Source organism: Lithobates pipiens, unplaced genomic scaffold, assembly GCF_037356315.1.
Source record: "Lithobates pipiens isolate NorthernLeopardFrog02 unplaced genomic scaffold, aLitPip1_a1.2 Scaffold_27, whole genome shotgun sequence".
NCBI lineage: Eukaryota > Metazoa > Chordata > Amphibia > Anura > Ranidae > Lithobates > Lithobates pipiens.
Genome location: NW_027507788.1, coordinates 43,082,639 through 43,097,445, shown reverse-complemented (window position 1 = coordinate 43,097,445; position 14,807 = coordinate 43,082,639). Strand labels below are relative to the sequence as shown.

Genomic DNA, 14,807 nt, shown 5'->3' with positions numbered 1-14,807 from the left:
CGAATAGCAGTGGGGGTGAGCGCACATGTCACCACTGACATCCATCACTCCATAGGAGTGAATGGAGGCTCTAATTAGGTCCGCCTAAAAAAAAATTGACAGGCGGACCTGATCGGAAAGCCCCAGTGAAAGGGGCCTTGGAGGGTTATTTACTAAAGAAAAATCCACTTGGAAGTAAAGTCGCTGTAGATCTGAGGGGGACATGCAAGGAAAATAGCATTTTAGCTTGCACATGATTGGATAATAAAATCAGCAGAGCTTCCACTCAAAGTTTCATAGTTAGTAAGGTTGAATAAAGACACCAGTCCATCCAGTTCAACCTGAGTATCTACAATTGTCCCTATCCCTGTACATTGCACACTCACATCAGTCCCTATCTACACCTTAGATTTCCAGCGACTGCACTTATAAATGCACTCACAGTGCAAAGTGGATTTGCCTTTCGTAAATAACCCCCTTAGTGTGGTCAGTTTTTAATAGGAAAGCAGAGGGACTGGCCGGAACACCAGGGATTTCACACAAAGAAAGCAATACAAAGAACAGGAGACTCTCATACAAGTACACGGTACAGTGGGAATATGACATGTTGGGTTTACATATTTAACGTTAAATTTTCCATCTCTTTAAATCTGCAGCCTTTATTAAAGTAGTATTAAACCCTTTTTTAGCTTAAAGCGGTTCTCCACCCTAAAGTGGAAGTTCCGCTCATTTGATCCCCCCCTCCCCTTCCGGTGCCACAATCGGCACCTTTCAGGGGGGGAGGGGGTGCAGTTACCTGGATAATCCAGGTATCTGCACCCACTTCCGGGACAGACCGCCGCAGATGCACGCCCCCCCCCCCCCCCCCCGCACAGTTCCAAGGACACAGCGGGGACCAGCAGAGACGTGCAGCGCGACTCGAGCATGCGCAGTAGGGAACCGGGCAGTGAAGTCGCAACGCTACACTTCCCGATTCCCTGACAGAGAATGGTGGCGGGGGCAGCAGCGATCGCTTGTCATCTGCCACCGACATCGCTGGACCCTGGGACAGGTAAGTGTGAATTTATTAAAAGTCAGCAGCTCCAATATTTGTAGCTGCTGGCCTTTTAATATTTTTTTTAAAGGTGCAGAACCACTTTAACACATTGAGTGCAATAAAATGAACATTCCCCACTAAACTTTTTGTTAAATCCTACCCAAGCACTTGTAACTTAAAAATGTTGATGCTGATGGCTCTTGCACTCTGTGCTACTTCCCTGAACTTCCAGCATTCACAGGAAAGCCTTAACATTGGACAGTGTCATCTCCAGTCTGTTTGGAAGGGGGAGGAGAAGACCAGGAACTGCCTTTGACAGCTTGGGCACTGTGCACTCTGCAAAGAAACCCCTGCTGCCCATGGATGCATACATGTGGGTGTGTTAAAAAGCCCACCCTTTTTGCCACTGCACATATTCTGTAAAGATTATAAAGCAGACTCTCAAATGTTTTACCCTATAACCATAAACAAATTTTTCAGGTGACCCCTGCCTACAAATATATCTACAGCTCATAGTACATTAGTGATTGGTAAGTTGTAAATACAACAAGAGTATAGAATGAAATTTACCTGTAATGTAAAACCCACCCGTTTTTTTTTTTTTTTTTGCTGCTTTATGTTGGTGGGAGAAGGCGTCTTGATATTGGTGGTCAGTATAGTGCTGGTTTACCTTGGTGGGTCATTGTTAGAAGGTCCTACCCCTGTATTGGTGGCCATTACAGACAGGAAATAAAGATCAACTTTGTCCATGGTCACTTACCGTACAGAGGTGGGGAGAGGTTTTTCTGCTGACTCTGAAAAGTGACATCCGTTCCAGAACCAGACACTGTAGGGAAATAGATCTGTGTGCCTGAATGATAATCACAGATCCCTTCTGTTAGCCTCTTCCAACCTGGGTTTCTATTATTGAGCACTAAGAATGGGTGTACTTGGCGCACTGCTGTGTTGTGCTATTGAGAGCTATAAGACTACAAAATGTACTAAAACGGGTCGCTCACACCTATACACAATCTCTAAACGTGTATGAATTTTTAATGATATATTTAAGCTTCTTATGGTGCAGATATTTAAATATGCCTAACATGAGGTTTATTCTGCAAGAGATGTTCCTGAAGACAGGATGCAAGCCACTCTTGAGTGTATTTGACTTTATTTCCATTTCTAGTCAACACTTCCATTCTCAACACATGGCTTGACCTCTAACCTTATTCAAAATCTGGCTGCAGAGTACCTCTGAACATGTGCCTTCACACAACAAAATATACAGGAATCCCATTATTATCTGTGCTTGTTGTAGGTGGGCAGGTCTTGCATCTTGTTTTACACCTACTTTGCTCCAGTCATAAAATTCCAATGCTGGTGATAGCCATTCTTTTCTCAGATACAGTGTAAGCTGTTATCACCAAGAAGCAAAATATAGTTTTGGTTTCTTTTCAAACATATAAGCCTTACCTGAGGGTGGTTGGGGAAATGTAATATCACCGTTCTAAACTTTCCATGGTCAATTATAACAGTCCTAATACCCTTCCATCGCATTATAGCTGGCCATAGATGGGTAGAATTTCAAAAGAAAATCCTTAGGCAAAGAATAGTCTAAGAAGATTTGAAAAAAATAGGGCCACATCTCCATAAAAGGCAAAAAAACACAATAAAAGGGAAGGGAAAATATGCTAGAATGGGACTTTTGAAGCACACCATCTTGCATAAAAACAGGTTTTTCTTTAACATCCATAAAAATATTTTCCATATTGTTATACTAAAACATTATAGTAGACGGTACAGTTTTGATGGTGTGCCTCAATAGTCTAGTTTTAGTGTATTTTTTTTTTTCTTTCCTGTTTGTTTATAAGAAAGTTTGTTCATTTTTCTCATCATTAGTGGATCAAATGTTTGTTTTTTGACTACAATGGCAAAAAAAATTCCAAGGAGCAGGATGGCCTTAGCAACACAGATGTAAAATGTTTCTATTTGGTTAAAGTCCATTCTTTCCTAAATCAAATGTTACAAGTAAACGAAATCTTTCAAACGACATTCAGATGTTCTGAGAATATTCATACAAATTTTTCTATGGCTGCCTTTTAAAAGTGATTGTAAACATTTCTTATTTAACCACTTGAGGCTTGCGCTATAGCCGAATGACGGCTACAGCGCGGACCTCCTTTGCCGGGACTACGTCTATTGACGTCGTCCCGTGCACAAGCGGCCGGTGCGCTCTGTGATCGGTGAGTCTGAGACTTGCCTGATCACCGATCCGAGCAAGGGGTCGATCCCGACCCCTTATCACGTGATCAGTTGTCAGCCAATGACAGCTGATCATGTGATACAACTGAGCCGGTAATCGCCTATTATTCCTCCTCGCACTGTCAGCGCGAGGAGAAAAAAAAAAGAGCCGATCACCGGCGGCCGTGATCGGGACATCAGTCCCGATCACGGCCAGCCCTGCCAGTGCCCACCTGCCCCCTGCCAGTGCCACCTCAATAAAATATAAGTGCCCACAATCTGCCTCAACAAAGGTGCTGCACTCCAGTGCCACATATCCGTGCCATCTATCAGTGCTGGCCATCAGAGCCACCTATCAGTGCCCATCAGTCCCAACTATCAGTGGTACCTATCAGTGCCACCCATCGGAGCCGCCTTATCTGTGCCCACCAGTGCAGCCTATCAGTGCCGCCTCATCAGCGCACTTCAATGAAGGAGAAAAATGACCTGTTTGCAAAATTTTATAACAAACTATTAAACATGATTTTTTTTTTGCATTTTTTTTGTTTGTTTAGCAAAAATAAAACTCCCAGCTGTAATTAAATACCACCAAAGGAAAGCTCTATTTGTGGGAAAAAAATGATAAAAATGTCATTTGGGTACAGTGTTGTTTGACCGCTCAATTGTCATTCAAAGTGCGACAGTGCTGAAAGCTGAAAATTGGTCTGGGCATGAGGGGGGTTTAAGTGCCCAGTAAGCAAGTGGTTAAAAAAAAAAAAAAAAAACACAAAAGAACATGCATATACATACCTGCTCTGTGCAATTGTTTTGCACAGAGCAGCCCCGAGCCCCTTCTTCTGCGGTCTTCCATTTCCTCTTCTTTGGGTGCCACCATGGAAAGCCGCTTTCCATGGTAGCACTTGTGTGGGCTTGCTCCCAAGTCCTGCAGCTGCACCTATTGACAGCAGCGAGAGCCAATGGCTCCTGCCATCAATGAGAAGGGAGCCTCTGCTCTCATGCACATTGCTGGATCAGATCAGGCAGGTAAGTAAAAAAAGGGGGGGAGCTGCAGCACAGAAGGTTTTGCACCTTAATGCTTTACAACCACTAAGCATGAGAAGAGTAGGAATAGAACTGTAGGAAAATCTGACAGGTCACGTGTTCCAGTAACCCAGTTACAAAGGGTTTGTTCCAGTTTTGTTTATTTAATGACACTATTGTTCTTAGTTTTGTATGTGATAGGTGCAGTAGTATTAATTCCAGTTAAAAGTCTGATGTATCACAGTAAAAGGTAAAATGAACTTTCCTTCATAAAATCTAATAGATTTCACATTGGCTATGTGTAGTGTGTTATGACCCCGTTTTCTTCATGTCCTGCAGTCTGGACACTTTTTTGCCTCAACGGGGAAAGGCCACATGACTTGCTTGCAGCATCCAATCAGAACTCTGCAGTACTTTGAGTTGAAAAGAGTTAATAATTTAAAATCCCTCCCTCCACCTTCCGTCTGTTTTCCATGCTCTTCGGTGGAGGGAGCTTGAATTTCATTTCAGTCTGACTTCTTGGGCAAACGCCCCATTTTAGTCTGGATGTTCCTCAGAAGAAAGAAGATGATGGTGACTGCCAGACAGATCATCTCAGCAACCCAGAATGCCGCGTCCCATCCGTAATATTTGGCAACAGTGCTGAAGGGCAATCCTGCAAGAAATCCTCCAACTGAAAGAAAATAAAGAGTGCTAAAATGAGACACTTTATTTTATTTAAATGATAACAGTGAAGATATAAACAGAAGCACGTATAGGATTTTACTACAGTTTGTAACCCATTGTCACAGAAAAGAAGGTGAGAGGAAATTTTCTCATGAGAACACTAAAGTGTAAATAATTAAAGTGGTTGTAACAGCAAGTTTTTTTTTAATCTTCATGCATTCTTTGCATGAAGTAAAAAAAAAAAAAAAAAAAATTCCTGTGTGCAACAGCCCCTCTAATACTTGACTGAGCCCCATCTCGATCCAGTGATGTCCATAAATGCCTTGGTCATCCAAGACTCTCCCTCCTGATTGGCTCCCCTTGTTGTCAAACTCTGCCAATGAGGAGAGCGATGTGGGCGGACACTTGGAACTGCATCTTGGATGCCCCCCACAGCTGCTTTCTGTGGGGGCACGCAACAGGAGAAAGGGGCCAGGAGCTCCAGCCAGCGACCCGAAAAAATTAGGATCCGGGCTGCCCTATGCAAAACCATTACACAGAGCAGGTAAGCAGAACATGTTTGTTATTTTAATATATATATAGAAAAAAAATAGACTATACAATCACTTTAACTATATTATACCTGATAAGTATATTTATTGAAGCTGTTTTTATAATGCATATTGAATCCTAATATATAAAAAGAGTGTGTCCTGAACAGACTTAACTGCAAAACAGTTTAAACTAACAAAGAACGGCGCTGCAAAATAACGGATTGATCTAGTTTGGATAGAGAAAGGAATTGTTAAGCCGCGTACACACGGGCGGATTGTCTGGCCAACTAAGTCCGTCAGACAATCCATCCTACTTTCGAATGAACGGACTTGACCACACACGATGAACAAACAGTCCGTCGAAAGCTTGCGCGATGACGTGTACAGCACGTACGACGGGACTAGAAATAGGACGTCCAATACACAGCAATGCAACCTTTCGCCGTGTAAATCCTTTCTGAGCATGCGCCATACTTAGTCCGTCGAACTAGCCTACTCACGAGCGGACTGTCCGCTGAAACCAAAGTTGGACGGACAATATTACGGAAATTCCGAAATACTTAGTCCGCCAGACTGCATGCTGAAAAAGTCCGCTGAAGCCCACACACGAGCGGACTGTCCGCTGAAATGTGTTTCGGCGGACTAAGTTGGACAGACAGTCCGCCCGTGTGTACGCGGCTTTAGAAAGCCTGTAAGTTTTTTGCCATCTGTGTCCCCAGTGGGGTGGGGGGGGGGGGGGGTTCCTTTACTTCCTGTCCAGGATACACAACAGGAAGTGACAGCAAATTTAACCAAAGTAAGGGGAATGCCCTTTTAGACAACTGATACCAGAACAAGTGCCCTGTTAAAAAATAAATAAATCCCTCTATTACAGTTCTAGTGACGAGTCAAAATATTGGATTTTTTTCCTTGCTTTCAGTCCTGCTAATAATGGTCACCTGGCCAAATTGAGAGATTAAATCCCTCTCCTATGGAAAAAAAAACAGCAACAAACAGTGATTATAATACTACTGCTCTAACCAAAACTAAAATAAATTCTGTTGGATTTAAATACAGTTAAAACATTTTTTTCCTGAAAGAATAAAAAAAACTGTTGACGTAATCTCTTCAAAATGACTTGTGCATTGTCGATTTTGTGCACATCACTGTCTATGGACACAGGCGGCGTGGCAGGGGATCGAGCCTGTGGGTGTGCCACCATATGAAGCAGCTTATTATGGAGGAACACCAAGTAGAGGAGGGCCAGGAAGGCTGGCAGGGGACCTTAGAAGAGGAGGTTCGGGGTCATTGCCTTACCTGCACAGAGCAGGTAAGTATAAACCAGTTTGTTATGAAAACAACACTTTACAATCATTGAAATGTTACTAACTACCAATTGCTATACCGTGACCTGGATAAATGAGAATCTGCACAGACATATGACAAAAGGAAAAATGTCAGCAATTTTTCTGTGCGAGAAATATTCTGTATACATGATCAAGTAACAGAGACAGCAGAAAAGCGCCTAAAGATATACACTTCTATCCATATTTAGAATACACAATTTTTTGGTCCCTAAAACAAAAAATAGCACACAAAGTAATAATAGGCTACAAATTCATACTGTGTAGACACGATTTTCAACTTACCATTAGCAGAAAGAGCCACAATTGCATGAGAAGTGCCGCAGAAGTTGGATGGAGCACTTTCATTAGCAATAACGCCAAAGAGAGCAATAGGTCCATAGGAACAAAAGCCAAATATGGCGCCTAGGATGAGAATCCATACCTGGAAAAAAATTGTATTTATAATGAAAAATAATTCGCTTCAGATCAACACACAAGTAAAAAAGACCAATTATTCATCACTATTATGCTGGACATAGACAGGAGACGGTGACTGATGAATAAGAAATGTTGGGATGAATGAGTACACCTAACACCAACACACACGTGCATGCTTGTATCTTACAGTATAAACAGGAGGTAACAAACTTGCAACCTGGCCAGCCTTGCTTCTTATGGTGATAAAGACGGTAAGTTCACCTGTATACAACCACCTATCATACCTATCCGTTATGCAGGCACCAGATGTCCAGGGCTATCCAAAGGCTCACACAGGACACTTTGCAGATATAGTTTATAAACAAAATCTGATCTGACCATTTCTCTAGAATTCTGTTCCCACAATTTTGCTAATTTCACAGGTTTGTTATATAGGAGGAAATGGCTTGTGAAAAGGTTACAAAAGGAAAGCTTGTCACTTTTTTGTATATAGATTATGTTCAATAAAGCGTGAGCTTTATAAATGACATAATGCCAGAAAAGTGTTGTCACTACTTGAATTGCAGTCTGTGCTCATAACAAATGATTGTGGAATACATTTCTCAGTTGTAACTTGAAAATTAAAAAGAATCACATCCCTGCCCCCGACTAGTTATGGTCAGCCTTAAACCTTGTTTGTACGGGTCCCACGTCCATGGTACTCTCTTGGGGCCCCTCTCCTCTTCTTTCTCCTTTCTGTTTCCTCCTTCTCTTCATCCCCGTAGACTGCTGTACTCCAGGGTACAGAGTAATATAGCCCATGATATATGCGTAATTTTCAACCTGGTCCTCTACAGTCCTGCTAACAGGTTACGGTTATGTTACTTATTACGCGCTGTTACTTTACATGCCGTTCGATGTCGCCCGTTCGATGTCGCCCCTGCGTGGGCAAACCATGGCTTGTTATGATTCTTGTAACTTCAATAAATATATTGAAATAGAAAATTAAAAAGGAATCAAGCCCATTTCAAAACACAATTTTAAAATGAGCTTTCTTTATCATGGTCTTAAAAAAAAAAAAAATGAAAAAAAAAAATGAAAAAAAAAAATGTTTTCCAGCACATAGAAGGCATCATAAAGTGCCAGGTGATGCCCACTACTCTTCCATCCATTCCTCAATGATACCTGGGAACAATATTTTGTCTAGACCGAGGAATGAGCCATCCTAGACAAGTTTTACCTTCCCAAGTGATAGAAACAGTCCTGCAGCTCTCACAAGTGAATAGTCATGTTTTCAGTAGACTCAATTTTGCTGAACAGCAGGGCTGCATTACTAAAGACATTAATAATGTGCATGCTTGCTCTTTTTTTCCTTCCCAGATATTATGCATTTTATTAAACAATCAGCCTCTCCACCCTAGTCTGCTTTCAAGGCTGTAGGGAATGTGGTGCTACATATCTGGTGGCAGTGCCCCAAAGCTACCCGATTTGGGATTTATGTGTTCAACATGCTCAGATCAGCCCTGAACACCAACTTAATATGGAATCCCTGGGAAGTACTGCTGCACTGACCAGACCTTTTCAAACACAAACTAAACCTAGCAGAGCTGCCAGGCAAAAATTGGATAAAGTGTGGAAACAACCATCAATTTTGCATAGTTGAAACCATGAATAATGTGCATTATGGTGCACCAGATGTCTACTGCAATGCTTAACAACACTCACTTTACATTTCTTAAGTTAAAGTCTCCATGATTAAATTATAATAACCACATGAACCTTGACCGCTCTCTCCTTTCACTTCCCAGTACATTACAGAAGCCATGCGTCTCGCCAGACCCCATAGACCCCTCAGTTCTTTCCTCCTCCCCCCCCCCCCCCCCCATATATACCAAATCTCTTACTCTACTCTTTTCCCCTCACTCTTTCCACTTTTACCAGTTTTTTCATTTTATTTCCTTTTCTCCTCCTACCTCTTCCTCCCTTTTGCTTCTAGCCACCTGATGTATATCTTTATAAGGGGCTTATTTTTCAACATAGTAATACGGCTACAGATAAATTGGATATTTTCCCTCTTCTTGCTATACTCAGCAATTTTTGCTTTGCTAACCAACCTCTGATACCCATTTTGGTCATTTATATATTTATACATCTATAAGAAGATCATTGAGTATATTGACACTATTTCAGGCTTGGTATACCTTCCCAAAACCGGTTTAAAAACACAATAAAATCTTTGTGAAACAAGGCTGCATATTTCTCCCACAGTTGCATCATAATCTTTTGGATACTCACATAACCACTCTTTGGGAGGAACAAAGAGTACCTAGAGGCGATTCAGTTTGCATTGTGCTCTATACAAGTATTTCATTCATTCATTCAACAATTGACAGGGTAGGTTAGAAATCCTGAACATTTTTGTTCTCCTCATTATTTACTGCCTCTATATGTTCTGTGCCCTTTCCCTCTCCATAGAGAGACATGGGGCTTGTACATTTTATGCACCAACTCTAGTGCTTCTCAAGTTTAAAAGCTCTCAGATGCTGCACAAATATCTGACCACACCTGGACATTTTTAGGCATCTTCACAACCTGACCACTAGTAAAGTAAGGTGAGAGCAGCCCCTAGAACGCATCTAATAGGTAGTTGCAAACAAAGGTCAGCAAAGCAATCTGGTGCAAGAGCAATTTTTCTGGCCTTCCTCAATAATTACTACCCAGATACAATGATTTCCTGTGTATCAATAGCTAGATTACATCTCATGCAAATGGGCTCCCAAATTCTAGAGGGCCCTTGTGCAGCTGTGTAGTCCGCACCAATGGCCCCTTCACCCTTACTGTACAAACAGACATATTCCAGTTTTGTACAGATGAAGAGAGGACAAAGTGTAAATAGCCATAGTGAATATGCCAATATATCACCAGGTGACATCAGCAGAATGACAAAGTATTACTGGTTCAACCTATGACAACCCTGCTGCCTTATACTGTAGTCTGTGTGACCTATGCATAAATCAAGCACAGTCTTCAAGGTCTAAATCAGCTGTGAGATGGGTAGATCTGTCTAACCAAACATGGGCCATTGTCTTTGGTCATCTCCCTCCATATATGTCTGAAGAGACCAGCCATCACTGGCTGTGGGCTCCAGGAGCAGCAAGTATCTACTTAGTGTGAGTCTGAATATTCCCATCACTATCAGTCTGTGTCTGTATGTTGCTGTAAGGCACCAAAGCGTGCTGGATAAATGTGTCAATGACAGCTGGCTCGTCACAGGCAATGGGGCAGGAGATGCATTCTGACAACTCTGGTTATCTGAAATGGTAAGGATACACTAATACTCGTATCAGTATCGTTGCCAATACTAGCCATTTTTGCAATTATCGATGCTCACGAAAACGCTTTGATACTTGAAACAGATACCGGACGTGATGTCCCTTGGGAGCGGACCGCTTCCTCCTCCCCCCTCCAGACAGTGCCACCTCCACCTCCTCCTCCCAGTGGCATCACTACTCCTAACAGTCCACAAGCCTTGTCTCCTCGCTGCACACCCCCCTCCTCCAGCTCTGACTCCCAGCCAAACAGAGCACTTGTTGCGGGTTCTACCTGGCTGGATGCTGAGGCAGAGAACAGGGGGGCTCTGTATGAAGACACTGTACAGGCGGTATCCTTTTGTACTGAGCAGAGGGGCTCTATCCCTGTACCATGCCTGCAGTCTCTGACCGTCTCCTGTACCATGCCTACAGTCCCTGACTGTCTCCTGTACCATGCCTGCAGTCCCTGACTGTCTCCTGTACCATGTCTGCAGTCCCTGACCGTATCCCGTACCCTGTCTGCAGTCCCTGACAGTCTACTGTACCATGCCTGCAGCCCCTGACAGTCTCCTGTACCATGCCTGCAGTCTCTGACTGTCTCCTGTACCATGCCTACAGTCCCTGACTGTCTCCTGTACCATGCCTGCAGTCCCTGACTGTCTCCTGTACCATGTCTGCAGTCCCTGACCGTCTCCCGTACCCTGTCTGCAGTCCCTGACAGTCTACTGTACCATGCCTGCAGCCCCTGACAGTCTCCTGTACCATGCCTGCAGCCCCTGACAGTCTCATGTACCATGCCTGCAGCCGCTGACAGTCTCCTGTACCATGCCTGCAGTCCCTGACTGTCTCCTGTACATTGCCTGCAGTCTCCGACTGTCACCTGTGCCATGCCTGCAGTCTCTGTTTCCTGTTGACTCCTATTTCACTCTACCAGCTTTCACATCTGCCCCCATGCTTCCCAATAACCCTCCTATCCTCATCCTATTCCCCCCCAGCGATCACAGCCTTTTACATCCCAACTCTTCCACCTCACAATCCCTATTTTACCCCACTCTGTACTACTTTGCCCTCACTTACCCCTCCCCTCCCACCCTGCCGTCACCCAACTCCCAAACAACAACCCTCCGCCACCTCTCAAACCACCCCTCTTCCTAGGTGATAGGTATCGGTAATTGGTATCGGTGAGTACCTGCTAAAAAGTATCGGTACTCGTACTCAGCGTTAAAAAAAATGTTATGTAAATAAATTCCTGCAGTAATAATGGCCAAAGATTAAACAGGGCATGCACACACTGGAATAACTGTGTGCTAGTCCCCATCCATAAAATGTTTGCCTTGGGCCCACATCTGATGTAAAGCAGCCATAAACACACTTGACGTGATTTTTATAATTATTTTGAGAAAAGGAACGTGGAGATGGCAGCAACAGAATTTAATTCCAGCTGTCATCTTTCCACTGTCTATTGTTATACCCCCAGCATCACAACTTATAGCAAGAGATCATGTTGTTAACAGACACACAGCTGTATTGTGCTGCTGCACATGAAGCTGAAAGATTGCCTTACACATTCACAAATACTTCAGTCACTGAAATACCCTTCATTTGCTTGAAACCCTATTATTACTATTATTATTATTATTATTAATACAGTACACAAGCTCTATGAACATGTAAAATGACAAAAATGTAGAGACAGCTATGAAGGGAATGGGATGAAAACAAAAGATGGACAACAAAATATAGAAAGGATGTAAACCTCTTGTTCATTCAGACCCGACATCTCAGCAAGTGGCTCAAGAGCGAAAGATAAGATTCCATCAACCTGAGCGAGAGGACAGCAGGGAAGAAGAAAGAAGAAAAGAAAAAAAAAAACACGGAAATTTTAGGAACAGCAGCTGTTCACAAAGAATGAAAAGCACCCCAAGCCTGCCAACTAAAAATACCGTGTAGATGCAGTAACTCTATATTTAACAGAACTTCATTGCTGGATGTTTGAGCACTGAACATCAATTATTGGTACCTTGGGTGATCCAGGAGTCACTGTAATACGGAACAGAAACATGGAGCCCACTATTCCAGCCATCATTGAGAGAAGTAAAGCATGACGCGGGCTGCCATGGCTCTTTAACCCTGCCTATGAAACAAAGCCATTAGTGAAAAAAGAGAAAAAACATAAAAACAGCAATGCCATACATCAACTCAAGTTAAAAAATAAATAGATCAGTCAGTTGTAACAATCATACATTTTGATAGTGTTGATCATAAAGAAGAGAAAACAAAAAACAATTCCACAGCTTCATGAAGAAGAATGAATTACTTTTGGACTCAGAAAACAGCAAATGGATTCAATTTGTACAGTAAATTAATCAAATACATTTATTAAATTTAAGCAAATGTTGTAAGTATTTTTTGTTCATTAACACATATGTAAAGAGTATTGTGTAGCTAGGTGTCTTCTTATAAGAAATAATTTCCTAAACAGATTTACCGTATGCCCTTGTGTCATTGATGGTCCCTTGGCTTCGGTACAGACTACAGCTAGAAAATAGCTAGGATTTAAACTAACCCACCTCCTTTACCCCCTTCAAGACATAATACATGGTAAATCACAGATTGTGTTTATTGAGAAAAACTAACAAAAAATAAAAAACGGTTCCCCTCTGAATTACCTTACATGTTTAAACTGAATCCATGGTTGTATATGTGTACAAATTGAAATTTCTTTTGGGGACACAGGAAGTTAGGTTACACTCCCCCCCCCCCCCCCCCACAGGAAGATTGAAGATTGTACATTAGCAAACAAACTATAGGCCAGCCCAAGATAACCCCTCCCACTACCAGCATGCCTCCGTTTTATTTGCTAGTGTCTTAGAAGGATGGACCTCTTTTCTTAAGCTCTGCTGGGCGGAATGTTGTGTGTATGCGCTCCTTCTCACCATACAGCAAAGAGGAAATATCTCCCCGCTTCTACTCCTGCTTGCAGAGACTGAGTCATGAGAAACTCTGATCTTCAATCTGTTCCTGTTGCCTGCCTACAGTGACTTGTCACCTCCAGCCATCAGACCCTCATCTGCTACCCGATGACTGGGTTTCACGAGTACCTGAGGCCTTAGCTCTTACCCTGAGCCTAACCGCCACATGGTTCTGGCACTAGACATGCACACTACTACTGGGCCTGCTTGCAGGGTGCCTACTGATAGTGCTGACATTCACAGCCTGGTATCTTGTTGCCCTCTGCTCTTAGAGTTTGTTTTGTCATAGTTGTCAGCCATGCAAGACTTTATGGCCCAAATCACCTAGTTATTTGTGAACTCTGACTGCAGAGGGACACAAGCACTCTCCTAAGTCTTTTCCCATATATTCTCCGATTTATCCACAGCCTTGGGAGGCTTATGAGCCATTGCCACTGAGAGTCTGTCTGATTCTAAGTCCCTCCAGTCTTTGACTGATAAACTTGCCGAGGAGTCGCAATCCACTGCTATTACTCCCAAACTAAAAAGACTGTTTCGGTTCCTATCGATATGGAGCAGACCACTCTGAAACTAGAGGATCAGCCTGTTATTCCTACTAATGCCATTTCCAGTCTTGGGTCCTTTAAAGCTCTTACGGCCGCAAAAACTTTCACTTGCACATGCTTTTCTAACTCTTTCGCTGCAGAGGTTGGAAACATCCATTTAGGGAAGATTTTGAACAAAAGTGGTCTATTCCTACTGTGGATATGCCAGTGTTCAATCTTAACAAGGCGACTGACTACCCTAACTGGTGGAAAATGCACTTGTCTTTGGGGACCCAACCAATAATAGGCTGGAAGTCCACCCTGGAACCTGGTTCTTGAAACCACTACTGTAAAAATATCACCTTTACAGGGAAATCCTGGAAGTTTAGATAAAGGAATAAAAAAGAAATGTATCAACCACATTTACTGTTCTTGAACTAATGGGAAAAAGACCTGGGGCATACATTTATTTACATCTGCTCAGCTACAACATATTCTCAAATTTTCGTTGAAATCATTGGTTTGTATGAAAATCCGAGAGACCAACTATAAACTATTAACAAGGTGATACCTCACTCCACACCTCTTACACAAATATTACCCCACAATTACTGACCTCTGTTGGAGATGCCAGGGGGTCAGAGGAACACTACTCCACAGATTTTGGTCGTGACCCACTTCTTGGCAACAAAAAAAACACACAAAAATTTACAGAATATAATATTCCTGGTGATCAGGCCTTTTTCCTGCTACATGTCAACACCATCTAAGCCAAACTCTATAAAAACTCCATGGAATGCTTCC

At 42.6% G+C, this 14,807-nt stretch overlaps 1 protein-coding gene across 3 annotated transcripts in view; it reads right to left on the bottom strand.

Annotated features, from left to right (window-relative positions):
• Nucleotides 1-4,399: 4,399 nt before the first annotated feature.
• Nucleotides 4,400-14,807, bottom strand: part of SLC37A4 (solute carrier family 37 member 4) — a 53,918-nt gene continuing 43,510 nt past the window's right edge. For 2 of the 3 annotated variants that reach the window (XM_077456897.1, XM_077456896.1), the window contains exons 7-10: nucleotides 12,528-12,641; nucleotides 12,264-12,329; nucleotides 7,083-7,221; nucleotides 4,400-4,928 (exon numbers count right to left, since the gene is read on the bottom strand). In XM_077456897.1, coding sequence (XP_077313023.1) covers nucleotides 4,762-4,928; nucleotides 7,083-7,221; nucleotides 12,264-12,329; nucleotides 12,528-12,641 — 486 coding nt within the window. In that variant the 3' untranslated portion in view covers nucleotides 4,400-4,761. The remainder of the gene's footprint in view (nucleotides 4,929-7,082; nucleotides 7,222-12,263; nucleotides 12,330-12,527; nucleotides 12,642-14,807) is intronic. The other variant, XM_077456898.1, reaches the window with a different exon arrangement.